Source organism: Entelurus aequoreus, linkage group LG06 (assembly GCF_033978785.1).
Source record: "Entelurus aequoreus isolate RoL-2023_Sb linkage group LG06, RoL_Eaeq_v1.1, whole genome shotgun sequence".
Lineage (NCBI taxonomy): Eukaryota > Metazoa > Chordata > Actinopteri > Syngnathiformes > Syngnathidae > Entelurus > Entelurus aequoreus.
In genome coordinates this window covers 32,773,243-32,800,424 of record NC_084736.1, presented here as the reverse complement: position 1 = coordinate 32,800,424, position 27,182 = coordinate 32,773,243, and the positions used below count along the sequence as shown (strand labels likewise).

The window sequence follows — 27,182 nt, the reverse complement described above, 5'->3', positions numbered from 1 at the left end:
ATCTATATCTATAGTTCCAACAACCTTTTTTCTTATATGATTTACTATCTAATGGACTCTGTGATAACTGTTTAAAAAATCCCCATTAAAACGATTTCCCCGGGTTAAAAAGCGAATTTTCGCTTTGCATTCTTACTCGGCTTTCTCGCCCTCATGTGCTTGAGTCTGAGACGACCGAAACCGGAAAACGCAACCAGAAGAGCATTGAGATACACTGATACAGCCACATATTTTAATGGAAATTATTAATTGTGCGCTCATTACTATTTTTTTTAATATCAAATAAAGGTGATATTTAAAACCGGGGCTGATAAAACAAATACTTAGGAGGCATGTGAAAAAAAATACAAATACCCATGATGCTTTGCTGTTGACGTGACTTCCGTTATTGGTGTTGGCGGGTAGACGAGGTTAGCTTAGTGTGCTAGCTGTGCTGGAGGTATTGTGTTATTAGCCTCCGTTAGCCGGACAAAGGAGCCAAGCATTGTTGAGTCTTTTGCAGTTTTTTTGCTCACAACTACTGTAGTTCGCTCTGTTATTAGCTTCAAACAGAGCCGAAAGTACAGTTCAGCTCTGCTTGGGGCCTACAAGCTCATTCAACATCTCCCAAGTTTTCTCCGATAAGGTAAGCTTGTCGGCGGGCTGCTGGTGAAGAGAAGGGCGCCATGTTGGCTCCAGAGGCCTCTTATTATATTATTTTATATTAATATTATTATTATTTTTTTTAAAAGCATGATATTTTTCATTGCTGCTTGATGTTGGGTTTTTTTTAAACCTGTAGGTTTAGTGGTGGGCCTTTGTTTGTAAAACATGCTACTTTCTACCGTTTGTCCTTTCGATGCATAACGTGTGCTGATAGTTAGTGATAAGGTGTGATGTCAACTACAATTTAAAAAAAAAAATGCTCATGTTCATACGTTTAGTGTAATTTTTTCCTTTTTTTTTTTTTAAACATTACTGGTTTTTTAACGTAATTAAGTAAGTGGGAGGAGCCGAAAAACCACCACTAAGCTAACAGGCTAATTTTTCATCCGCGTTTCCGTCGTAGTTAGCCACATCGCGTATATTTATCGTATTATTTTGTTTATCATGTTTATGCATGTGTCACGCCAATTTGCCTTCTGGCTGGAATCGAATGCTTTGATGGTAGAAGCGTGTTCCACTATGATATAGCTAACAGGCTAAAATACACATGAATAAAAGCACCAACCTAACATGCTAAAATACACTTGAAAAAACGCACCAAGCTAACAGGCTAAAACACACTTGAATAAACGCACCAAGCTAACATGCTAAATTACACTTGAATAAACGCACCAAGCTAACATGCTAAAATACACTTGAATATTCGCACCAAGCTAACAGGCTAAAATACACTTAAATGAACATACCAAGTTAACAGGCTAAACACACTTGAATAAATGCACCAAGTTATCAGGCTAAAATACACTTGAATAAACTTACCACGCTAACATGCTAAAATATACACTTGAATAAACTTACCACGCTAACATGCTAAAATACACAGAATATTCGCACCAAGCTAACATGCTAAAATATACATGAATAAACCCACTAAGCTAACATGCTAAAATACAGTTGAATATTCGCACCAAGCTAACAGGCTAAAATACACTTGAATAAACGCAACAAGCTAACAGGCTACAATACACTTAAATGAACATACCAAGTTAACAGGCTAAACACACTTGAATAAATGCACCAAGCTAACATGCTAAAATACACAGAATATTAACACCAAGCTAACATGCTAAAATATACTTGAATAAATGCACTAAGCTAACCTGCTACATTACACTTTAATAAACGCACCAAGCTAACATGCTAAAATACACTTTAATATTCGCACCAAGCTAACAGGCTGAAATACACTTGAATATTTGCACCAAGCTAACAGACTAAAATACATCCGAATAAAAGTACCAAGCTAACATGCTATCATACACTTAAATAAACATGCCAAGCTAAAAGGCTAAACACACTTTAATAAACGCACTGAGCTTACAGAGTAGAATACGCTTGAATAAATGCACCAAGTTAGCAGGCTATAATACACTTAAATAAACGTACCAAGCTAACGGGCTAAAATACGCTTAAATAAACATACCAAGGTAACAGGCTAAACACACTTGAATAAATGCACCAAGTTAGCAGGCTAAAATACACTTAAATAAACGTACCAAGCTAACGGGCTAAAATACGCTTAAATAAACATACCAAGGTAACAGGCTAAACACACTTGAATAAATGCACCAAGTTATTAGGGTAAAATACACTTGAATAAACGTACCACGCTAACATGCTAAAATACATGGTATAGTCACACCAAGCTAACAGGCTAAACATACTTGAATAAATGCACCAAGCTAACGTGCTAAAATATACTTCAATAAACGCACTAAGCTAACATGCTAAAATACACTTGAATAAACGCGCCAAGCTAACAGGCTAAAATACACTTGAATAAATGCGCCAAGCTAACAGGCTAAAATACACTTGAATAAACGCGCCAAGCTAACAGGCTAAAATACACTTGAATATTTGCACCAAGCTAACAGGCTAAAATACGCTTGAATATTCGCACCAAGCTAACAGGCTAAAACACACGTGAATAAAAGCACCTAGCTAACAGGCTAAATAACTTAAATAAATGGGGTGGCCATCTGTGCAGCGTAACTAGCAGAAAGGAGCAGTGGTTATTTCCACTAACTTACTGCACTAATAACAATGTTTTTAACATTAAATACTTGTATTGTGTGTGTATATATTGATATATTTATGTTGTAGTTGTAAAAATATAAATATTGTCCAATATTGACATACATCAAAATGCCAAATATCAGAGCTGATAACTGGTCAATCCATAGTCGAAACCAGGTTACACACGCTTTCAATAAAATGTTAACTAGAACTTTGTCTCCATTGTTAGCTTTCACTTTGCTGGTCAAGCTGGCGACTGTCGCAGTGAAGACGAGCAATGAGGAGGTGGAGGAGCAGCAGCAGCAGCAGCAGCAGCAGCCGCCACAGCAGCAGGAGCAGCCTGTAGTGCCTGAAACGCCCGTAGCAGCTACAGAAGCATCAGCAACACCCGAGGAGGAGGAGGAGGAAGAGTATGTGGTAGAGAAGGTGTTGGAACGTCGAGTGGTGAAGGGCAAGGCAGAGTTTCTGCTGAAATGGAAGGGTTTCTCAAAGTGAGGGCTTCTTTTTCACACATCCTACAACTGAGCTGGCATCACTTGTAGCTAATTCCTGCTTGCTCTGCAGCGAGGACAACACCTGGGAGCCTGAGGAGAACCTGGACTGTCCAGACCTGATTGCAGCGTTCATGCAGAAGTACAGAGAGAAAGAGGAGAAGAAGAAGGAAGGCAAAAGGAAAGCTTCTACTGACACTGCAGGAACACCAGAAGAGAAAGGAACCAAGAGGAAGAAGGAGGAGGTAACGCTCATGTACCCAAATACCTAAATCATGTACATATATACTTAAATCATGTACATCTATACACACTTCATGTATGTACGTGTGTGTGTGTGTGTGTGCGTGCGTGCGTGTGTGTGTGTGTGTGTGTGTGTATAATTAGGGCTGCAACTACAAACCCCATTTCCATATGAGTTGGGAAATTGTGTTAATGTAAATATAAACGGAATACAATGATTTGCAAATCATTTTCAACCCATATTCAGTTGAATATGCTACAAAGAAAACATTTGATGTTCAAACTGATAAACTTTTTTTTTTGCAAATCATTAACTTTAGAATTTGATGCCAGCAACACGTGACAAAGAAGTAGGGAAAGGTGGCAATAAATACTGATAAAGTTGAGGAATGCTCATCAAACACTTACTTGGAACATCCCACAGGTGTGCAGGCTAATGGGGAACAGGTGGGTGCCATGATTGGGTATAAAAACAGCTTCCCAAAAAATGGTCAGTCCTTCACAAGAAACGATGGGACGAGGTACACCCCTTTGTCCACAACTGCGTGAGCAAATAGTCAAACAGTTTAAGAACAACGTTTCTCAAAGTGCAATTGCAAGAAATTTAGGGATTTCAACATCTACGGTCCATAATATCATCAAAAGGTTCAGAGAATCTGGAGAAATCACTCTACGTAAGCGGCATGGCCGGAAACCAACATTGAATGACCGTGACCTTCGATCCCTCAGACGGCACTGTATCAAAAAACGACATCAATCTCTAAAGGATATCACCACATGGGCTTAGGAACACTTCAGAAAACCACTGTCACTAATTACAGTTGGTCGCTACATCTGTAAGTGCAAGTTAAAGCTCTACTATGCAAAGCGAAAGCCATTTATCAACAACATCCAGAAACGCCGCCGGCTTCTCTGGGCCCGAGATCATCTAAGATGGACTGATGCAAAGTGGAAAAGTGTTCTGTGGTCTGACGAGTCCACATTTCAAATTTTTTTTGGAAATATTCGACATTGTGTCATCCGGACCAAAGGGGAAGCGAACCATCCAGACTGTTATCGACGCAAAGTTCAAAAGCCAGCATCTGTGATGGTATGGGGGTGCATTAGTGCCCAAGGCATGGGTAACTTACACATCTGTGAAGGCACCATTAATGCTAAAAGGTACATACAGGTTTTGGAACAACATATGCTGCCATCTAAGCGCCGTCTTTTTCATGGACCCCCTGCTTATTTCAGCAAGACAATGCCAAGCCACATTCAGCACGTGTTACAGCGTGGCTTCGTAAAAAAAAGAGTGTGGGTACTTTCCTGGCCCGCCTGCAGTCCAGACCTGTCTCCCATCGAAAATGTGTGGCACATTATGAAGCGTAAAATACGACAGCGGACTGTTGAATGACTGAATCTTTACATAAAACAAGAATGGGAAAGAATTCCACTTTCAAAGCTTCAACAATTAGTTTCCTCAGTTCCCAATCGTTAATTGAGTGTTGTTAAAAAAAAAGGTGATGTAACACAGTGGTGAACATGCCCTTTCCCAACTACTTTGGCATGTGTTGCAGCCATGAAATTATAAGTTAATATTTGAAAAAAAAAATAGAGTTTATGAGTTTGAACATCAAATATCTTGTCTTTGTAGTGCATTCAATTGAATATGGGTTGAAAAGGATTTGCAAATCATTGTATTCCGTTTATATTTACATATAACACAATTTCCCAACTCGTATGGAAACGGGGTTTGTAACAACTAATTTGATAATCGATTAATCTGTCGATTAATAATCTGATAAAAGAGACAAACTACATTTCTATCCTTTCCAGTATTTTATTGAAAAAAAACAGCATACTGGCACCATACTTATTTTGATTATTGTTTCTCAGCTGTTTGTAAATGTTGCAGTTTATAAATAAAAGTTTATTTAAAAAAATTAGTAGCCTCTTCGCATGGGCATAGCATAGATCCAACGAATCGATGACTAAATCAATCGCCAACTATTTTTATAATCAATTTTAATCGATTAGTTGTTGCAGCCCTAATATATATATATAGATAGATAGCCTTAGGTCTGTCACACCTCCACTGGTGCCTGTGGTGGACTGCATGGCAGGGACGTCCTCTTCCCTGAGGCAGGCCTAAACCTGACCGCATACCAGAAAAGGTTTTGCTGCAGGGTCTTCAGCTGGGGACCACCTCTTATTGATGTTTCACCCCTTAGCCCAGAACATCTTCTGGTGGCAGGGCAGTGAACAGGGACGTCTCCCTGACACCCCCTGCAGCAAACCTGCTCGGATGTTGCTCCCCAAGCCTTGTAGCGTCGTTTCAGCCAGAGCCAGTGACTAACTCTGCTACTTCTGAAAGCTCCTTGGTGGATCTGCTTAGGGTGGCTCCACGTAGTCCCGCCAAGCCATTGGTGGAGGTTTTTAGGGCTCGGGAGGGTGTCTTATGTTGCCCTGAAGAAGAACCTGAGCCGAGCCTGTGGCAGTTTCCAGGCAATCTGCCCAGCTGATTGCTCGGCTCGAGACACCCTCCCAAGTTGTCCACCTCCCCTGCTGCCCCTGTGCCACAGACCTCACTCTGAGCTCCTCCTGCTCAATCCTGGTGACCTCAGCAACAACAAGGTCCTTCCTCTCCTTCCTGCCTGCCTTGTACTATAGGATTGGTTGATCTCTCCATCCAAGGCCTGCCCGGCCTGTCTGGACCATGCCCACGACTTCTTGGTGTCGCAGTCTCCCCATCACCTTCTGGACCTCCTCCTTGACCCTCCACTTCCTTCCAGTCTCGACTCTGGCATTTGCATCCGCCACTGCCGTGTCGGAGGAGTCCCTTAGCTCCATCACCAGCCTTGCCTTCTTCTCCTGCCTGTAGCCCAGGGTGATAGATTTCAGGGGTGGCTGGAGTGAGTTCATGGGGCGGTTCGTAGCAGGCAGGTGATGCCGTCCATATAGCTCCTTAGGGGCGGTAGCCTCTGGCCTGCAGGCAGCCGTACACCACCTGCCTTGCCCTGATGAGGATGACCTCGAAAGCTGCCACGAAGAGGATGGGGGAATGGAGCATCCCATTGCGATCCTTACCTCCAGTGGTCACCTTCTTCCATGCAAAGCACATGTGCATGTCCTGGAAGTAGATCTTGATCATGGTCCTGATGTTGTCTGGGATGTAGAAGAATTCCATGGCATAGTCTTTGAGCAGGTGTGGCACTGACCCATAGGCATTGACTAGATCTTAACCATATGATGTGCAGATCTTTCTTCTCTCTCTTAGTGGTCTGGATCTGTTCCCAAATCATAGAAGCAGGCTCTACGCAACCAGGAAAACCTGGAATCCCAGCTTTCTGGCAGCTGGTGTCAATGTAGTTGTTCTCCGTGAGGTAGGTAGTCATTCTTCTCGCCATCACAGAAAAGAAGACTTTTTCCCTCCACATTCAGTAGGGCTATGCTCCTGAATTGCTCGATGGTCTTGGCGTTCTGTTGTTTGGGAATAGAAACTGCCACTGCCCTCTACCATTCGGATGGTATGGTCTGCTTAGTCCAGGCAATTCTCATCAGGGTCCATAACCGCTTCAACACTCCTGGGCAGTTCTTGTACAGGTTCTACGGTATTCCATTCGGGCCTGGTGTTGAAGCAGATCTTGCCTGCTGGATCACCTTGCTGAGCTTGGGTGGTGATGTATCAAAAAGGGCTGATGGTTCTGAGGGTCTGGGCACATACCCTGGGGAGCCTAGGGGGTTGTTCCTTGCTGGGTCACTGTACTGAGTGCGGATGTGCTCCTCCAGTTCTTCTCTGGAGATATCCAGGGTTCCACTTGTCTTCTCCTCAAGGAGCCCACGTGCATGCCGGAATGGATTCCTGAAGAAACTTGACCTTTCCTTCTCCTTCCTTTATCTCCGTCTTCTGATACGTTCTGCCCTCCGGAGGTTAGCGAGGCGTCTTCTGATCTCATCCCAGAGAGCTTTCAGGTCCTCCTTCTCAGACTCCTGTGCCTTCCGCCAACGCTTGCGGAGCTGCCTTCTGTTTGCCACCAGGTCATCAATCTCTTTCTCCCTCCTGCTCTTTGGTCTTATTGTGGCCTCTCTGATGGTCACCTCGCCATACCTGTTGCTGCATTCTTCATAGAGGATTTCCCCGATCAGGTTTAACTTGGCTACCACTTGGGTTGGATATCGTTTGAATTCGAACGATTCCGATTCTTTGTTTCGATTCCGATTCCTGACTATTCTCGATTCCGATTCTTTTAAGAGGCAGGGTCAAAAAAAAGTTTAGGATATTTTAAATGAGCTAGCTAACCTACAGTCTTTCTGAATGAAATAGTCTGACATTCTCCATTAATTTTAATTCTATTAACTTTTTATGAACTTTACTATACATTCCTCACAAGGCTGTTTTCAACTAGAATATAAATATCAAATCTATGAACTTGAACATAAATATTATAAATTATGAATACATTTTCCCAGGGGTACACTTTCCTCAAGAGAGCTTTATTTTTGAAAACCTCATGAAAACACATTTACACACACAAGTGTATGATGCTGCAGGTACTTAAAAATGTTACCGTGCTCCCACTGATGGGCTAACCTGGTGCAGAAAAGCAAATAAACAATAAGAAACAACTTGCAAAATCCAGTCCAGATTAGCAGCAGGTACAGTATAAAATCAGAGACAGTTCTTGTTTAGGAAAATGACCATATCCGCCTTCTCAGGCAGGATGCGTGAGCGTTCTGGACAGATAGTGTCTCCTGCTGTGGAAAATAGTGAAGTGAAGTGAAGTGAATTACATTTATATAGCGCTTTTTCTCAAGTGACTCAAAGCGCTTTACATTGCGAAACCCAATATCTAAGTTACATTTAAACCAGTGTGGGTGGCACTGGGAGCAGGTGGGTGAAGTGTCTTGCCCAAGGACACGACGGCAGTGACTAGGATGGCGGAAGCGGGGATCGAACCTGCAACCCTCAAGTTGCTGGCACGGCCGCTCTACCAACCGAGCTATACCGCCCCTATACACGTTCGCTGGGTGTGGAAGAAGCTTGAACGCATAAATAGGAGAAAGCAAGATCTGACAGCAAAGGATAAGTCTTTTGTTGGTTCCACCGGACCACCACCATGCAGCAGGGTCGTCAGACATAAGTATCGGTGGAACGTCCTGGTACATCTGCAGCTCTCTCTCTCCACTCGTTTCTTGATGGACATGGAGCTCTGTTATTTCGCGGTTATTTCATTTTTTTTTGTAAAGTAAAGCCACACTTTCGACCGCCGACGCCCGCTATCCATGCTTGAGCTTGACTGACTCGCTCGGCTATGCTAACACTTCCGGCGGTGGGCGCTTCTTCGTTGGTGTTCAGCGGCTTCTTCTTCCGGTTCGGCGGACATATTTTTTTCCGGTCGGCGGACTGGGTATCGAAAATAGGAATCGAAATTTAAACTTGAACGATTCCGGGAGAATCGGAAAGTTAGTCCCGGTCTCACTCGATACCCAACCCTAGCTACCACTAACCCGCACAGAGCATTTTGCAGCAGCCCGCTGAGCTGTTCATCCAACCTTCTCCACTCCTTGGTCTCGTTGGCCTTTGGCCACTTGATCTTGTTCCTTTGGAGTGGGTTCTTCAGGTTCCTGGCCCTTTGGCTTGACTCTGTTCTTGGGTTGCTTAGGGGTGCCACTGGTTTCACTTCTTGGGGCTCATCAACATCCCTTTCTTCTTCCTCTCTCCTTTCCTCCTGCTCTACCTCTGCAACATTGGGCCCATTGGCACTGTGGTTGTCTACCCGACCTTGGATCCCATTTGTCTGACCTGCCCTGACCAGGGCAGTGCAAGGTTGCATCAGGCTCCCGCCACTACACTTCTTCATTCCCATGTGGATATGAAGTCCCCTTAAAGTTGTTTTCTCCCAGCAGCACCCACACTTCCTTGGGATCTTCTCTTATGCCGATATGCTTGCGGTCGTTACCGTGTGATCTGTCCTTTGCCCTTCTTTCATCCCGCCTCTCGGAGGGCCTTCCGGTTGTTTTCTCTCACATAATCATGTACATCTATACATTAATCATGTACATATATACATACCGTATTTTCCGCACCATAAGGCGCCCCGTGTTATTAGCCGCACGTTTAATGAACGGCATATTTCAAAACTTTGTTTACCTGTTAGCCGCCCCGTGCTATTAGCCGCACCTACGCTACGCTAAAGGGAATGTCAACAAAACAGTCAGATAGGTCAGTCAAACTTTAATAATATATTACAAACCAGCGTTCTAACAACTCTGTTCACTCCCAAAATGTAATGTGCAAATGTGCAATCACAAAAATAGTAACACTCAAAATAGTGCAGAGCAATAGCAACATCAATAACTCAACGTTGCTCATACGTTAGTGTCACACAACACACAAAATAAACATTTAAAGCTCACTTTCTGAAGTTATTACTCATCTACAAATCCCTCGAATTATTCTTCTTCGGTGTGCTTCACTTGTTTTTTGACACCATCTGTGATGTGGACGCGCATGCAGTCGTAGATCAACAGGAACGGCGCTGCGTGAAAAAAGTCACCCGGTGTCTTCGCGTAAACGTCTATCAACCACTCGCTCATCTTTTCTTCATCCATCCATCCCTTCGAGTTAGCTTTTATGATGACGCCGGCTGGAAAGTTCTCTTTTGGCAAGGTCTTCCTTTTGAATATCACCGTGGGTGGAAGTTTCTGGCCGTTAGCATGGCAAGCTAGAACCACAGTAGGACGACTTCTCATTCCCTGTGGTGCGAATATTCACCGTACGTGCTCCCGTTGTATCCACAGTGCGGTTCACATGAATATCAAAAGCCAGTGGAACCTTGTACGCGTGTCTCTTAGTAGGAGACATTTTGTTGTCTTTACAGAAAAACAAATGAAATTAAATATCCGCGAGCTTCTTCTTCTCCGGGGGCGGGTGCTCACCTTGGCGGTTGCTTACAGTAGAAGAAGAAGCGCTTCCTCTTCTATGGGGCGGTTGCTTACCGTAGAAGAAGAAGCGCTTCCTCTTTTACGGGGAAAAAAGATGGCGACTGTTTACCGTAGTTGCGAGACCTAAACCTTATGAAAATAAATATGAATATTAATCCATATATAAGGCGCACCGGGTTATTAGCCGCACTGTCTGCTTTTGACAAAAATTGTGGTTTTTAGGTGCGGCTTATGGTGCGGAAAATACGGTAATCATGTACAACTATACACTTCATGTGCATCTATACGGAATCATGTGCATCTGTGCATCTAAATGTAATCATGTGCATAAATCGTGTACATATATACATAAATCATGTGCGTCTTACTAAATAAAGCTTGGTACTGGGCTCAGCTATCAAGACAGAAAAGGAAGAAAATGTCAACACAAACATGGAACAACCAAATAGTCAAATCACATTGAACACTTGAATATAACCTCTTAATATGTCAAATACGTAAGAAAAATGAAAATATAAACATAGAGAAACCTAAGAACTATTTTCTGCAGGTTTAGTGTCAGGAAGTTACAGCTGTCCTCTAAAGGGTGAGCTAAGGTGGTGTGGTATTAGTAGTCTTGTCTTGCATCATTTACAAACCACAATGGTCTGACTACGCTCCCTTTGTGGAAATCCAAAAACTTTCTTTTATCCACAATCTCTTCATTTTGACTCTCTTCTCCCTCCATGCAAAGAATCAAGCAAACCTGATAGTTGATACTGTCACCTGATTGGCTGTTAGCGTGTCATGTGGTCACTTCCTACGTCACCAGAGAGCGAGTGTATTTGTTCATTAACCAACCTTGCTTCTATACTTCTGCTTTCTTCCCACCAAGAAGAAAGAAAAAATTTTTTTTATGGAAGACATTTTTTGTTGATATAGATTACGTGTACTGTTGTGCTGGATGGTTATGGCACCAATAAAAATCACAACTATTTTTGATTATTTTTCATTAATTTTCAAACAAATATTTATTTTACCACTAACTCAACTTTAAATCAGATTTAAAAGAAAGGATAAAAATGGGTAACGGTTAAACGGTAAAATAATAGTAAAAAAAAATCAACATAAAATACTTGTTTAGAATTATTTATTATTTTTTTCCCCTAAAAAGTAGAAAATCAGAATTTGTGAAAATAAATGTGAGCTGTTATTTTGAGTTGACATGCTGGAGGACATGAATTATTAAGATTAAAGATTAAAGTACCAATGATTGTCACACACACACTAGATGTGGTGAAATTTGTCCTCTGCATTTGACCCATCCCCTTGGGGAGCAGTGGGCAGCAGCGGCGCCGCGCCTGGGAATCATTTTGGTGATTTAACCCCCAACTCCAACCCTTGATGCTGAGTGCCAAGCAGGGAGGTAATGGGTCCCATTTTTATAGTCTTTGGTATGGGACATTTAGTGATGACTAAATGTATTTCAGAGTGGAAAAAACTCCTGTTTAATTATCTTGTGTATGGTAGGCATGGATGTGAAATACTTTTCTCTCTTCTTTGCTGCCCGTGTCTCCAGGGAGAGAAGGTGCGAGGTTTTAAACGAGGCCTGCAGCCTGAAAGAATCATTGGTGCCACAGACTCCAGCGGAGAGCTCATGTTCCTCATGAAATGGTGAGACCCTTTTTTTTCTTTTTCTTTTTCTTTTTACATAATCCTCCTTTCAGCCATGTGAAATGTCCGTCAAAACATGGGCATCTGCGTTTTTAAACATTAATTTTTGTGTCAAAATAGGACGTAAAGAAAATGTGTTAAAGTGGCAGGTACTGGCTGTTCCTCTTGCCTAAACACCACTGAGTTCTAGGACGGGGAGACGGTCTGGAGCAGGGGTGCCCATTACGTCGATCGCGAGCTACCGGTCGATCGCGGAGGGTGTGTCAGTCGATCGCCAGCCAGGCATTAAAAAAAATAGTCCTAAAAATGAACGATCATAAATCTTCACTACGACGTCACTTTCGTCACTTGATTGACATTCATGGCACCCGAGGGTCTTCTGAGATGATGCTGAAAAGATGAAGATGAGATTAAGGGAAAAAAAACACTTTTTATTTCAACAGACTCTGGCACCGTACCTGTCGTCAAAACTCCAAAGACCGACTGCACAGTTGCACAATAAAAGCTTTGCTTCATCCTGCATGCGCTAACAAAATAAGAGCCTCAGAAAGCTGGTGTGCACAAGCTAGCAAGCTATTGAGTTTGCCGCCAATGTATTTATTGTAAAGTGTATACAAAGGAGTACAGAAGCTGGACAAATAAGATGCCAAAAACCAACCACTTTCATGTGGTATTGGACAGAAAGGAGGACTTTTTTTCTCCTCCATTTGAAAATGCGGACATTATCAGCACTACTGTCTGATTCGTATCAATGCAAGTCATCAGAATCAGGTAATACACCAACTTATATTCTTGTTTTCATGAAAGAAAGGAATGTGTTAAACATGCTTCTATTATCATTAAACACCTTTAACTTGTTAACAATATTAACTATGTGTTAAACATGCTTGCATTATCTTTAAACACCTTTAACTTATTAACAATATTAACTATATGTGTTAAACATGCTTGTATTATCATTAAACACCTTTAACTTGTTAACAATTATAACTGTGTTAAACATGCTTGCATTATCTTTAAAAACCTTTAACTTTTTAACAATATTAACTATATGTATTAAACATTCTTGTATTATTAAACACCTTTAATTTATTAACTGTGTTAAACATGCTTGCATTATCATTAAACACCTTTAACTTGTTAACAAAATCATATCTTTCATAAATAAGTAAATGTACATTTTATATATGAATGAGGTAGATCCCCACGACTTGATCAATTGAAAAATAGCTCACCTGCAGAAAAAGTGTGGGCACCCCTGGTCTGGAGCATCCAAACTAGCTCGCGAGTTAGCTAACCACCCAGCTAGCTTACTTGTTGTCTGAGACGACGCTGCTCATATTTGGATGATTGCAATCCCAACACTTAGTTCCCAACCACTTGCACTTGTAGACTATTTATTAGCAGCCAGACAGAAGGTATATTTTTGACAGAGGTCGCAACACAGGAAGTATATAACCCAAGAGGGCGTGGCTACAGGATACTGTTGCCAGAGGGGAAACTTGTTCTGACTTCTTAGCATGCATGTTATAGAATTAGACATTTTCAATGATGATGTTAGTAAATTATGTGACACACTACATGGGACGTGTGTCAGAAGTATTAGGAAATGAGAATACCGTATTTTTCGGAGTATAAGTCGCACCGGCCGAAAATGCATAATAAAGAAGGAAAAAAACATGAGTTGCACTGGAGTATAAGTCGCATTTTTTGGGGAAATTTATTAGATAAAACCCAACACCAAGAATAGACATTTGAAAGGCAATTTAAAATAAATAAAGAATAGTGAACAACAGGCTGAATATGTGTATGTTATATGACACATAAATAACCAACTGAGAACGTGCCTGGTATGTTAATGTAACATATTATGGTAAGAGTCATTCAAATAACTAACATATAGAACATGCTATACGTTTACCAAACAATCTGTCACTCCTAATCCCTAAATCCCATGAAATCTTATATGTCTAGTCTCTTACGTGAATGAGCTAAATAATATATGATATTTTACGGTAATGTGTTAATAATTTTACACACAAGTCGCTCCTGAGTATAAGTCACACCCCCGGCCAAACTATGAAAAAAACTGAGACTTATAGTCCGAAAAATACGGTACATTTAAAGGTAAAACGTAGTATAGAAATGCACCCCATTGCAGGAAATTAGTCCTCATTTTCTTTCGGAGTTCATGTGGCGGCACTTCTTATTGATAAGTTTTCTCTTTTGTACCCTCTATTTTCCTACTTTTTACCCTCGATTTTCCTACGCTTTTACCCCTCGATTTTCCAACCACTTGTACTTGTAGAGTATTTATTAGTAGCCAGCCAGAAGGTATATTTTAGACATAAACAGAGTTCACAACACAGGAAGTATATTACCCAAGGGGGTGTGGCTACAGGATAGTTGCCAAATGAGAAACTTATTCTGACTTTTTTGCATGCATGTTATAGAATTAGACATTTTCAATGATGATGTTGGTGAATTCTGTGACACACTACATGGGACAAGTATTGGTAGGTGAGAATACATTTAAATATAGTGTAGAAATGCACCCAATCGCAGAAAATTAGTCTTCATTTTCTACATTTTCTTTTCGGGCTTCATGTGGCGGCACTTCGTATTGATAGTTTACTCTTCTTACCCTCAACTTTCCTACCCCTTTTAACACCTCAATTTTCCTACCCCTTTTTAACCCCTCCATTTTCCTCCCTTAAACCCCTTTTATTTTCCGTCCTCTAACCCCTCTTATTTTCCTACCCCCTTTTAACCCTCAATTTTCTTACCCTTGTTCTAAACCCCCCCTCTCACCCCAGCGTCCTTTGTTCTCCAAATGGAGATCCCATAATTTATTGCCATTGATGCAAGAAGAAGAGTGACCGCCTGATAGATAAGACGTGTCTTTTTGTTGTCGTCCACAGGAAGAACTCTGACGAGGCGGACCTGGTCCCTGCCAAAGAAGCCAACATGGTTTGTCCCCAGGTGGTGATTTCTTTCTACGAGGAGCGACTCACATGGCATTCGTACCCCACAGAAGAGGAGGACAAGAAGGAGGATGAGAAAAAGGACTAAGAGGACAAGATGGACGGGCAGGTTGGTGTTGAACAGCAGTTACAAAGCAACAACTGTTCTGTTGGAGCTCAAAGCTTTTCTTTACGCTTCTGAGGATTTATCATCAAATACTTGTATTTTTTTTCTTGTTTTTTTTTTTAGTATGACCAAACATGTTTTTGTTTAAAGTGTCTTGTTAGAATGATTTCACCTTTGTTGCCCTGCTTTCAACCAACACCAGTAATTAGATCAGCTCTGCAAAACAATTGAGTCTCTAAAGTCATGTGACATGTTTCGCTGTAGTCATAACCATACCATCACTTCATGACTACAGTCAGATAATATTCAATGTCTTCTTTCACATCTTAAACATTTTTTAATGACGTTGACCTTGGTAAAGGTCTGTTTTAGGTAAAAATCATACATTGAAGCTACTGTAATTCTCTGTGCTGTAAACACAATCATATTTCATATTTCTGCAAACACTGTTCACGAAAGGATAAATATTGTTCCTATTTCCATCACTTTGTCACGTCGGTGCCCACAAAAATTTTGCTTTGACGTCTTTCCAAGCGTAATTAAGTTTGCAACGTCTTCATTTGTGACGTTCTCGCTTCTGATTGAAAGCTAAGCTAGTAGTTAGCTGCTGTTCACCTTCTCAAATACGTGTGAATGTGTTTGAATGGACGGACCGTCTCACACGTGAGGACCACGTTTTCTACATTAAAGATGCTAAAACCAACATTAATTAGTGCAACATCTCTCAAAGTGACTTAATTTTTACAATAAGTTTAAACTATTTCAATACATGCAGTGGGTCAAGTTACACATTACATTGTGACTCCCTGTTCAGTGCAAAGCAAGCATCAAAATAAAAGCCTGGCACCAAGAATAAATGCACCAGAATAAAGATGAGGTTGTATACAAAATCTTTGTCAAAACACACAAATGAAGAGTGTAGAAAATATGAAAACACAAAAAATCTTATGTTCAAGTCCCCAACGAGCCGTTTTAATTTGGTTTATGTTTACAACTGCCTATGAAGCGTCAAGGTAAACCGTCTCCACTGTACTTAACGTGACAAACTGCATGCAAATATGATCGTCCCAGATATTTGATATAAAAAATGACTCAAACCACATCTTGTGGGGGGGGGAAGTAGTGCACCCATTCATCTGTAGTAATCACTTTCACTTTGTACATAGGTGAAAGTAGACTCTTCCAGTGCCATCATTTGGACTAAGTGCTGGACTTGTAGTTTGTTAGTCATCACTGGGAGTTACAGTAAATGTGTAAAAGTGCTTAGCTTTCACTTTTCAGTTCACTTGGTACATCAGTATTACTTCTCGCTAGATTGCTTTTGTCTCGTCTCCTTCCATGAATTGCTACCTGTTGTGTTGCATGTTCTTGTTCTTGCAGTGTCTACTTGGAAAGGTTTTGAGCAATAAAGTTTTTAATTTTCCTAACTTGCTTATGTTGCGGTTTGTTTGACAAATATTACTGGATGAGTATTAGAGACGTGGAACGACTCACCGTTCAATTTGAGTCCCAATTTCATTCAACGCCATTCTTGATCAATGATTCTCACCAAATGTGGAATATGAAGTCTGATTTTCAAAAGCTGGTATTAACAGGAAGTGGGGATGGTGTAACAGTGTGTGTGAATTCAATCGATCAGATTCCTGGGGTCACAATTGGTTTTCAGAATCAATTCTGGATTCAACATGATTCTGGCAATGTATTTGTAATAATTATATTGAAACTTTTTCTTAAACAGGTTGCAGGTTAGAAAAGCTACTTTCGCTCGCATGGAGATGGCCTAAAAACTTCCTTTAAAAAAAAAATATTCTTATAAGAATATATTTTTTAGACTGATAAATCGATTTTGAATCGGGATCATCACGAATTGAATGTGAATTTATATTTTTATTTTTAACAGATTACAACTACAACTTTGGAGAGAAATAGCCTTTTGGTCATGTGACCTACAGCCCTAAAACCACTTCTTTGTCAGGTCTTCATTCCCGTACTTGGCTCATGTGTGGCTTTTTTAGTTTTACATTTCTAAAATGCTATAAATAATTGCTCACACGTTTAAAATACTTTGAAGTGATAGCGATGCTAATTTCCATTAGCCTGTCAATGAGATTGTATGTTAGCATCAAGCCAACAGCATAAGCAACCACTTTTTCACTGTTTTCATTGCTTTTGTCACTTTCTACCAAACTGTACTGTTGACTTAACTTGATTCTTAGATGTTTTTGGACTTCCTGTTTCTGTTAATGTACTTTTTATCTGCTTAGTTTTACAGTAACTTCATTGTGGAAGCCATCAATAAACAACCTCAAGTTGGAAGTTTCTTTCATTTAAAATATTATTTATCTGCCAAACTACATTCCAACACTCAGAGGGCAGAATAACATTTAATCTGCATAACTCTTAGTGACTAGTGTTTGAAGAACATCATTTTTTGACATTAATTATTGGTACCACCTTTATTTGATCTTCACCAACATTTTTTCCTTCAGTAATTCCTATGGTGTTCTACATCAAAATTCATTCCTTATTCTTCTTCTCCAGATTTTGGCGCGCTCTACCGTCCACATTCTTCATCCACTTCAAACTGTTCAGCCTATTCGGGAATCGCAGACTTTCCATTGACAATTCCAAAGATTCCCAGTTTTCCAGGACATTTTTACAATTCAAAATGAATTGGCCATTTTCCGAACTTCAACCCTTTCCACATTTTTCACCATTCCACCTTCAACATATTCCACTCATCCTGGACATTCAAACTATCATTTTTTCAAGTTAAAGAAAATTCCAAGAATTACCAGCTTTTCAAACCCTTTTTTCTGTCGACGACTCCTTCCACATTTTTCAACCGTTCCACCGTCAAAACATTTCTCTTAACCAGGACAAAAAACAAAGTTGTTTTTTGAACTGGAAAAATTCCTGTTTTTCCCGAAATTCCAGGAATTCTGTAATACCATTTGTCAATTAAAAATGTTACTATATCATTTCTCGACTGATTTTGAAAAATTCCAACACCATCATTCAGAACATTAAATTTTTGTAGAATTTTAAAAAAAAAATCCAGCTTTTCCCGAACTTTCAATGGAATTCCCATTGTAAAGAATGGGACATTTTTCAAAGTTCCGCAACTCCTACATTTTTCAAGTAATTCAAACCGTTTCAACTTCAAAATATTCAGCCTGTTCAGGAATTGTGTGCTCTCCTTCAACAATTCTAAAAAATGTCCCGGATTTCCTAGAATTCCCAGTTTTAGGGACATTTTCCCCATTCAAAATGAATTGGCCATTTTTCTAACTTCAACCATTGCCACATATTTCAACCTATTCAAACCATTCCACCTTCAACATATTCCACTAATCCTGGACATTCAAACTATTATTTTTTTTAAGTTTTAAAAAATTCCAGGAATTCCCCGTTTTTCAAACCCTTTTTTCGGTCGACGACGACTCCCACATTTTTCCACCCACTTCAACCGTTCCACCGTCAAAACATTCCTCTTAATCAGGACAAAAAACGAAGTTGGTTTTGAACCGGAAAAAAATCCATTTTTTTCTGAAATTCCAGCAATTCTGTAATCAATCAATGTTTATTTATATAGCCCTAAATGTAATGCCATTTCTCAATTTAAAATGTTACTACTTCAACATTTCTCGACCGATTTTGAAAAAGTCCAACACCAACTCATTCAGAACATTATATTTTTTAGCATTTAAAAAAAAAATTCCCGCTTTTCCCAAAATTTCCATGAAATTCCCATGGAAAAAATGGGAAATTTTTCAGAGTTCCGCAATTCCCACATTTCATCCGATTCAAACCATTTCAACTTCAAAATATTCAGCTTGTTCAGGAATTGTGTGCTCCAACAATTTAAAAAAAAAAATTCCCAGATTTCTTAGAATTCCCAATTTTTAGGGACATTTACCCCATTCAAAATGAATTAACCATTTTTCAAACTTCCACAATTCCCACATTTTTCAACCGATTCAAATCATTCTGGAAATTCAGACAACAATTTTTCCACGTTCAACACATTTCCAGGAATTCCTGTTTTTCTCTAACCTTATTTCCAACCTATTAGTGCGATGACTCCTTTCACATTTTTCAACCCACTTCAACCGTTCCACTGTCAAAACGTTCCTCTTAGTCAGGACAAAAAAACAAGTTGGTTTAAGAACTTGGAAAAATTCCTGGTTTTCCCGAAATTCCATACCATTTTTCATTTAAAAAAACTGTCTCTACTTCAACATTTCTTGACCTATTAAACAATTCCAACAACAACCAATTCAGCTCATTCAGGACATTTATGCTCCTGATCATTTTTTTAAAATTCCCGCTTTTTCTCAATTTCAAAATTTCCAGGACGTTCCCATTGAAATAAATGAGACATTTTTCCAAGTTGCACAATTCCCACACTGTTCAACCTATTCAAACCATTCCAACGTCAACACATTCCACTCATCCTGGACATTCAAACTAACACTTTCCCAAGTTCCACACCAAATTCCGGTTTTCCTGGGAATTCAAACTCTTCAACATTCAAACTATTCTTACTACTACATTCTGTCAGCATTTCAGTTCAACTTCAGCATTGGAGCATTAACACGCAATTCCTTCAGGAATTGCTTGATGTAGTTATTTTAATAAATGACACCAGCTTCTTACAGGTTGAATGCGTTTCAAATACCGTCTGATGTGTTTCGTCTTTAGTACATTTCAAAGCGAAATTAATACATTTTGCGAGCATTATCAGTGTTGAACCAAGGAAACGGTGTTTAAAAAACAACAATGTTCATCCTCACAGAACAGTGAAGCACATTTTGATATCCCTGACAGGATTTAAGATCAATTCTTTCAAAGAAACAAATGTTCTGTCTGCTTTCCAAAATTACGGTAAACACATTTCCCCCCCAAAAATGTTTTCTTTTTTTTTTAAACATAAATTTAAAGTGTCAGTATAAAATATCAGCAGGCACATTAAATATTCATATAAAACTGGCTATTAATTTCTAGCAGAGTAAAGAGTGACATCACAACTTAACTGGTTGAGGCAGATGGCCACCACACTTACACACACACACACACACAGTCTCGTTTTATTAGGTGGAGTTACTTCCTCACCTCCGTCGCTACATTGGTTTTCTGTAATGCGTGAAGATTAAAGTATTAAATTCATAGTGGAGGAAAAAAGTCTTTGATCACAGCTTCCTTATTGTACGCTGTCTGCTCTGTGGTCCGTAAGTTGCAGACATTCTCTGTACGTTTTACACTTAAAGTCTCAAACATTCATTTATGTTGCAACTAGTGTTGACTCGATACCAATATTTTAGTACTGGTACCAAAATTATTTAGATACTTTCCGGTACTCTTCTAAATAAAGGGGACCACAAAAAATTGCATTATTTGCTTTATTTTAACAAAAAAAAATCTTACCGTACATTAAACATATGTTTATTATTGCAAGTTTGTCCTTAAATAAAATAGTGAACATACTAGTAGTAAGCAAGCAAACAAAGGCTCCTAATTTAACTGCTGACGTATGCAGTAACATAGTGTCATTTATCATTCTATTATTTTGTCCAAATTAAGGACAAGTGGTAGAAAATTAATTATTAATCTACTTGTTCATTTACTGTTACTATCTGCTTACTTTCGCTTAACATGTTCTATCTACACTTCTGTTAAAATGTAATAATCACTTATTCTTCTGTTGTTTGATACTTCACATTAGTTTTGGATGATACCACAAATTTGGGTATCAATCCGATACCAAGTAGTTACAGGATCATACATTGGTCATATTCAAAGTCCTCATGTGTCCAGGGATGTATTTCCTGAGTTTATAAAGATAATATAAATTTAACCAGACCGGTACTTTTCAGAGGCAGTATAGTCCTGAATATGATTCATTAGTATCGCAGTACTATACTAATACCGGTATACCGTACAACCCTAGTTCCAATACATTTACCCCGCACATTAAGAACATTGTCAACTGTTGACAATGATCTATGGGGCTTATTTTTGTTGGTAAACAAGAAACAATGAGATGATCATCACACTTCAACATCTCTAACATGCTAAGTCAGCATTACAAATGAAAATATGTTAATTGTCTTACCCTGGATAAATACATGTCAGCTAGAAAGTAAACTTTTAATATGTTACATTACCCAGAAGACAGGAACAGAAGGTAGATGGTTATTGTTATATGTTGTTGTCTCTGCTTTGTCCACACAAGAAACAAATATAAGTTTGGATTGGACCGTTGATGCAATCGTCTGAGATAATTTGGTGAAAATGAAGACTGGATAAAATGTGCGGGGAAGTTGCAGGCACTGAACAAAATTGCGAGGTTTGGTTGAATTCTTGCAGGGACTGATTCATTTCTGTTGGATTTCCTACCAACCAGCTAGCATTGTGACCCACATAAAGTGAGTACATGAGTACTGTCCCTTTTAAGAAAGCATTCCTAGACTCAACTAATCAAATCCTTATTTCCTCTACTGTACACTGCTCATTTATAAACTGTAGATGAAATACTTTTTTGCAGCTATAAAACTTGGATCATCAACAGTATGTGGGCTAATATTTCTTAAGCACATTTCCTGTATTGTTGACGTCCTCAACATGTTTGCAACAAACAAACTCAGAAATGTTTGATCAGATATCATTTTTCTGCATTCAAGCTTGTTTTCTCAAGCATCTTCATCACAAAGAATTACAAATCTTTTGAATTCCGTATGCGATATCTGTTTTTTAATATTAGTTGAAAAGTCACGGTATTTTAGAAACATTACAAATCTTGTTCATTGTAATAAAGGATTGAAATCAAATCATGGGTTAGCTTGAAAAGTTGATCAGTTGTAGTTTCTTCTGTACCGTAAATGTCAAACATAAGTCGGTGTTGAGTATTGTCCTGATAATTTGCATATTTAAAATGCTTTATCAAGTCCCTACTAAAGTGGGAAGCTAAGATATTAACGTGACTTTTTTAACAAGAAGGTAAAAATGATTTCTTACTGACAGTCTGCTGGACGTTTAGTCTGCTTGTCCAGCAACATTTCTATAAAATATGATTGTTTAAATGAACACAGTTCACACTAAATACTTGAAATACTTTTAAACACACTTTGTTTTAACGATAAGGATGTGATTGTACAAGTATATTTGTAATTACAGTTTTCAGTACACAAATGCTAGCATGTTTCCACACAGCCACCTTAGGTGAGGGACAGGAAGTATGTATCATATTACGTTTATATTATATTGCTGAACAAAAAAAATCCAGTCTTTGACTAAGGATGGTGCCAAGGAGACTCCTGAGCATTAAAAAAACCCTCTTCAGGCATCCCCATTAAAACGTAAACAAAGACCAGAAGAAGTAGGTTATTGATTGTTTTTCAATTACCCTTTGGCTGACACTTGATTTAGTTTTGGTCCCCCGACTTAAAACAAGAAGGAACTCGTACAAATCAAAGAATGCTTCACTCTTCAAACTCTTACGTTTGTCTTCACTGAAACTAAGTGCTTCTAAAAAAGTCCAAGCAGTTCAGCTTTTTGTTCCCCTATTATTGCATTTGATTTCCTAAAAGTTCCACTTTTATTACAAGCTAATGTTCCCATCTTGCTCCTGAAGAAATCATTTATTTTTCTTCGTTTGTTTCTTGCTTAATCTTTTATTGGACATTGGTAGCCCCGCCTCTTGTTGCCATGACTCTCTAATCCCGCCGGGCTCCGAACCAAGCGCTTGCTGTGAGGTGTCGAGTGGTCTTCCCTCATCCTTCAGACTGGAAAAGAGCGCTTGGTACAAAATGCCGAGGCGACGCTTTGTTTCTCGAAGCTTCTGCACGGCTTCTTGGTTTTCTCTGCTCAATTTCAAGCGATGGCGTCTCAAGCGTGACACGTCTTCCTCCAGACTAAGCAAAGTATCGAGTTTCCTCCTCCGGCAGTTCTGAGCAGCTATCTTGTTCTTCCCGCGTCTCCGTATGTCCTTGATGAGGGTGAGCTGCTCTTTGCTGAGTCGGTGGTTGTCCAAGAGCTCGTTGAATTTCTCCACTGGCAGATGAACAAGAAGCTCGTTTGAGAAATGAATCTTTTGATGTTTCTCATCTCGAGTCCTACCTCGACTTTGTGACTTGCGTCTGAAGGAGGAGCGCTTGTAGGTCTTGCCAAAGTCATGTTGGGGAAAAGTTCTCATGGTCATGAATGAAGAAGGCGTTGACCTCTGCTTGTTATACGAGTGATCATGGACGATGTTCTCCATCCATGAGAAGTTCTCACAAATCTTGTGACCCCGAGACTGGAGAACATGATTCTCCTCCACATCCTCCTGCTTGAGGGTCAGCTCGACTTCCACGTGTGATGCAAACAACTCTTCTTCCTTTTCCTTGTCCTCAAAGAAGGAACTTTTCACAGTGGAAGTGCCAAAGAAAGAAGAGGTTCTAGAAGTTGAAGGAGAGCAGGAGGAAGATGATGATTCAGATGTGCATGTAGAAGAAGGGCTATGGCTGAAGTCCAGAGAAAGTCCAGAATCTGAGTCTGCTTCGTTGTCACAGTCTGAGAAGAGAAAAACAAAGAAAAGGTTGGGGTTCAAGTACAGTTTTTTGTTGATGGGGTCACTGGCAGATCTTAGAATAGTTGACTATTGACCGTAGGAGGGAGCTCATCTTAGTGCCCGAGGCCCCGTGTGCAACGAGTGTGTTGGGAGGATGTTCCGAGATGGACGCCTTCGAAACTTGCTGAGCTCCCCCATCCAACACAGCGCATGCCTCAGGAGGGCCGACACCCATGGTTGGCCCTGGTGGAACTCACCTGAAACTACAGCTGGCGTGCACCACCAAGGTGTAGCTTGGCCTGGAGGACTCACTGCTCCCCTCTGGCAACAGTAACGATCCTTTCACAGGTCCACCTACTAAAAACAACTCACCACCTTTACTTGCTCTAGAAGATAGTCAAGCTTAATTCTTTTCTTGGCACCAATCTGAGGACTCTACTAAACTATCCAATTCCTCGTGTTCAGTCTTTACACTTCTGGAGGTGCAAAAATCGCAAGTAAGATAAGTATTTTCGTGGGGATCCCCTAGAGTTGCCAAATCCCTGAATAATGTATTTATTTATTTGACGGAGAGTACAATGAAACATTACTGCCTTTAGGTAACAGATGTCAAAATACATAAGACTTCTAGCCACAGGCTAATTTGCAACCCTCGTCCTTGGTTAGGCGTTTAAAGAAAAGTTGAGAAAAGTGAAAAACACATATACAAAAGGATTAAGACAAATACAAAAATAAAATTACATAAAATAATTGTCCCCATTTGTCCATACTCCACCCAGTTTTAGTGCTCACATTTCTGATTTTCCTTAAGCCTCTTTTTCAGTTTTGTGTAGAAAAGTTTAATGTCCGACTGACTTTAACTCCAGTGGCAAAGAGTTCCACAGACGTGAGGCCTTCACTGAGATCAAGACTGACCCAGAGTGGTCCGGCACTTTTTCACTCTACAGCTCCCACCGACTGCAGCTCCAGTCTGCACACCTTCACTACTGTACTTTTGTTTACACGTCACATCACTAATCCATTAAGACACTTAAAAATAGCTTTTAAAAATGAGAAATGTATAAAATTATCAACTCATGTTATATTTTTGGGTAATATGGCAGTGATGTTTCATTGGTTTTTGGTCAACTTTCTTTAGTATTTGTTTATATAACAACAGAGGCTTCTCTACACATCTTGTGGCCTGTCCCCAGACCATGCCACAATAAGACATATGGGATCAAATCACTGCATGCATGTAAACTTGTGCAGTTTGAACAGATAAACAGCCTGAAACAGTTTATTTATTTTTATGGTCTTAGTCATTTTTTATAATATTGCCATCAAATTATAGCAAAATAACACCCAAATATTTAAATTCCTTTGCCTTCTCTATTATATGTTGACCTGAATTTCATGATTGTTTCTTCAAAGACATTGAGACTGTTTTGTTATAATTTAGGGTTAAACAGATACTTTGAAGCCATGTTGATATTTCAGCAAACTGTTTAATATCTCTGAAGCCTGTTGAATGAATGATTGTACAAAACCCAAAAGCAGTGAAGTTGTCACGTTGTGTAAATGGTAGATAAAAACAGAATACAATGATTTGCAAATCCTTTTAAACCTATATTCAATTGAATAGACTGCAAAGACAATATACTTAACGTTCAAACTGGTAACCTTTGTTAGTTTTTGCAAATATTAGCTCATTTGGAATTTGATGCCTTCAACATGTTTAAAAAAAAAAACTGGCACAAGTAGCAAAAAAGAATGAGAAAGTTGAGGAATGCTCATCAAACACTTATTTGGAAAATCCCACAGGTGAACAGGCTAATTGGGAACAGGTGGGTGCCATGATTGGGTATAAAAGCAGTTTCCATGAAATGTTCAGTCATTCACAAACAAGGATGGGGGAGGGTCACCACTTTGTCAACAAATACGTGAGCAAATTGTTTAAGAACAACATTTCTCAACCAGCTATTGCAAGGAATTTAGGGGTTTCACTCTCTATGCTCCGTAATATCATCAAAAGGTTCAGAGAATCTGGCGAAATCACTACACGTAAGCGACAAGGCCGAAAACCAACATTGAATGCCTGTGACCTTCGATCCACCCCTCAGGCGGTACTGCATCAAAAACTGACATCAGTTCGTCTGATTTTACACCATTTATTTGAACACATTGTTGGCGAAATTCAAGATATGATTTAAACCAATTTATGGTTTGTTTTGATACATTAAATTGTTTTAATTTTGTCATCCAAACTAGGTGATTTACAGTGTGGAAAGCTTTTTTTAATTCTAAAAATACTGCTCCGACATATTTACCCACAGCCGCAAGGGACACTTTGTTGGCAAGACGTCAGACGGCCACTCGTCAGACACAAAAATGGCTCAACGCTAACCCCATTCATTCAAAAGACCAAATGTTACTGTGGTGAGAAGTCCAAAGACCAGATACTCGACAGGTAACTCGCAGCCGTCCAGCTGAGGCAGAGCAGAGAGACCGCCAAAGCAAAGGGATTATGTGAAAATAGTTAAATAATTAAGCGATCAACACTTTTATAGACTATTTTGGATTTGAGCCCCTTTTTATCCAAACAAGGGACACATTCATCAATTCAGTTTTTCAAGGGACGATTGGCATCCTTATGACCCAGTTAGATCTCTTTTTAGTGTAGTATCTGTTACCATGTGAATACACATGTTTTTCAAATGTGTCAGCAGACATCCAGTTGTATTAGTAATGGGGCTAGGCGAGATAAATCGAGTTTGTAAGATATATCGATATATTTTTAAACAAGATATGAATTGAGAAAATATCGTAATAGCGATATAATGTTTTTCACGTTAATATGACCAAAAGCCGCTTATTTGTTGTGTTCCTTGTTCTCCCCCGCAACACTCCATGGGCTTTCAAACTCCTCCACTTCCCCCTTCCAAGCCGTGCTTGTCGCCCCGCCCCCCCCCACTGCACTGACCCACAAGTCTGACTGTGCCACAGCAGTGTGCCAGTGACCAACTGCCAACAACTACGGTTTTCCTGTAATGAGTACGATTTTTGATAATCCATTCCAGTTTACGACTGCAGTGGTACAAAATACTGTTTTCAAATGAAAAATAATTAACTTAAAAATTTAAGCTGCGTAGTTTAACTACATTTTCCAGTAGCTTGGCAGTACCTTTGTTACTTTTTAAACAAGTAACGATTTCTGTAGCTTAGCTATTTTTAGACCCATGTAGCGGTTAGCTAAACTACATGCTACAAAAGAAGAGAGCGGGAGAAGAGAAAGAACTGGTCAAGTGTAACTCCACGGGCAGGGGACAACATATACGGGAAAGATCAATGATTGGTTGGTTTATGTATAAGAACATCCATGATTGGTTGGTTGGTTTAAAATGAGTCACGATCGGTTAAGAGTAGAGCAAAACATTAGGGACAGGCCAATCAGAGGCAAGATAGGGCGGGTCATGGAACAAGGAAAGGGAAATCACAACAGACGGGGACGGTGTGGCGCAGTTGGG

General features: G+C 39.7%; 1 protein-coding gene across 2 annotated transcripts; it reads left to right on the top strand.

Annotated features, from left to right (window-relative positions):
* Window positions 1-369: 369 nt before the first annotated feature.
* LOC133652142 (chromobox protein homolog 1-like) lies at window positions 370-17,991 on the top strand. Of its 2 annotated transcripts, XM_062050563.1 has the most exons (6): window positions 370-625; window positions 2,951-3,212; window positions 3,286-3,457; window positions 11,941-12,035; window positions 14,957-15,128; window positions 17,667-17,991. In XM_062050563.1, exons 3-5 carry the CDS (start codon window positions 3,347-3,349, stop codon window positions 15,105-15,107), a joined length of 357 nt encoding a protein of 118 aa, XP_061906547.1. In that variant the 5' UTR covers window positions 370-625; window positions 2,951-3,212; window positions 3,286-3,346; the 3' UTR covers window positions 15,108-15,128; window positions 17,667-17,991. The 2 variants fall into 2 exon arrangements, with proteins under 2 accessions (XP_061906547.1, XP_061906546.1); XM_062050562.1 differs by lacking the exon at window positions 17,667-17,991 and having other exon boundaries at window positions 14,957-16,552.
* The last annotated feature ends 9,191 nt before the right edge of the window (window positions 17,992-27,182 follow it).

Bases quoted from the DNA above. Each gene is read 5' to 3' on its own strand.
- LOC133652142 (XM_062050563.1), top strand. From the start codon at position 3,347: ATGCAGAAGTACAGAGAGAAAGAGGAGAAGAAGAAGGAAGGCAAAAGG. The intron at 3,458-11,940 runs GTAACGCTCATG...CCGTGTCTCCAG, and splicing joins CCAAGAGGAAGAAGGAGGAG to GGAGAGAAGGTGCGAGGTTT. The intron at 12,036-14,956 runs GTGAGACCCTTT...TGTCGTCCACAG, and splicing joins CTCATGTTCCTCATGAAATG to GAAGAACTCTGACGAGGCGG.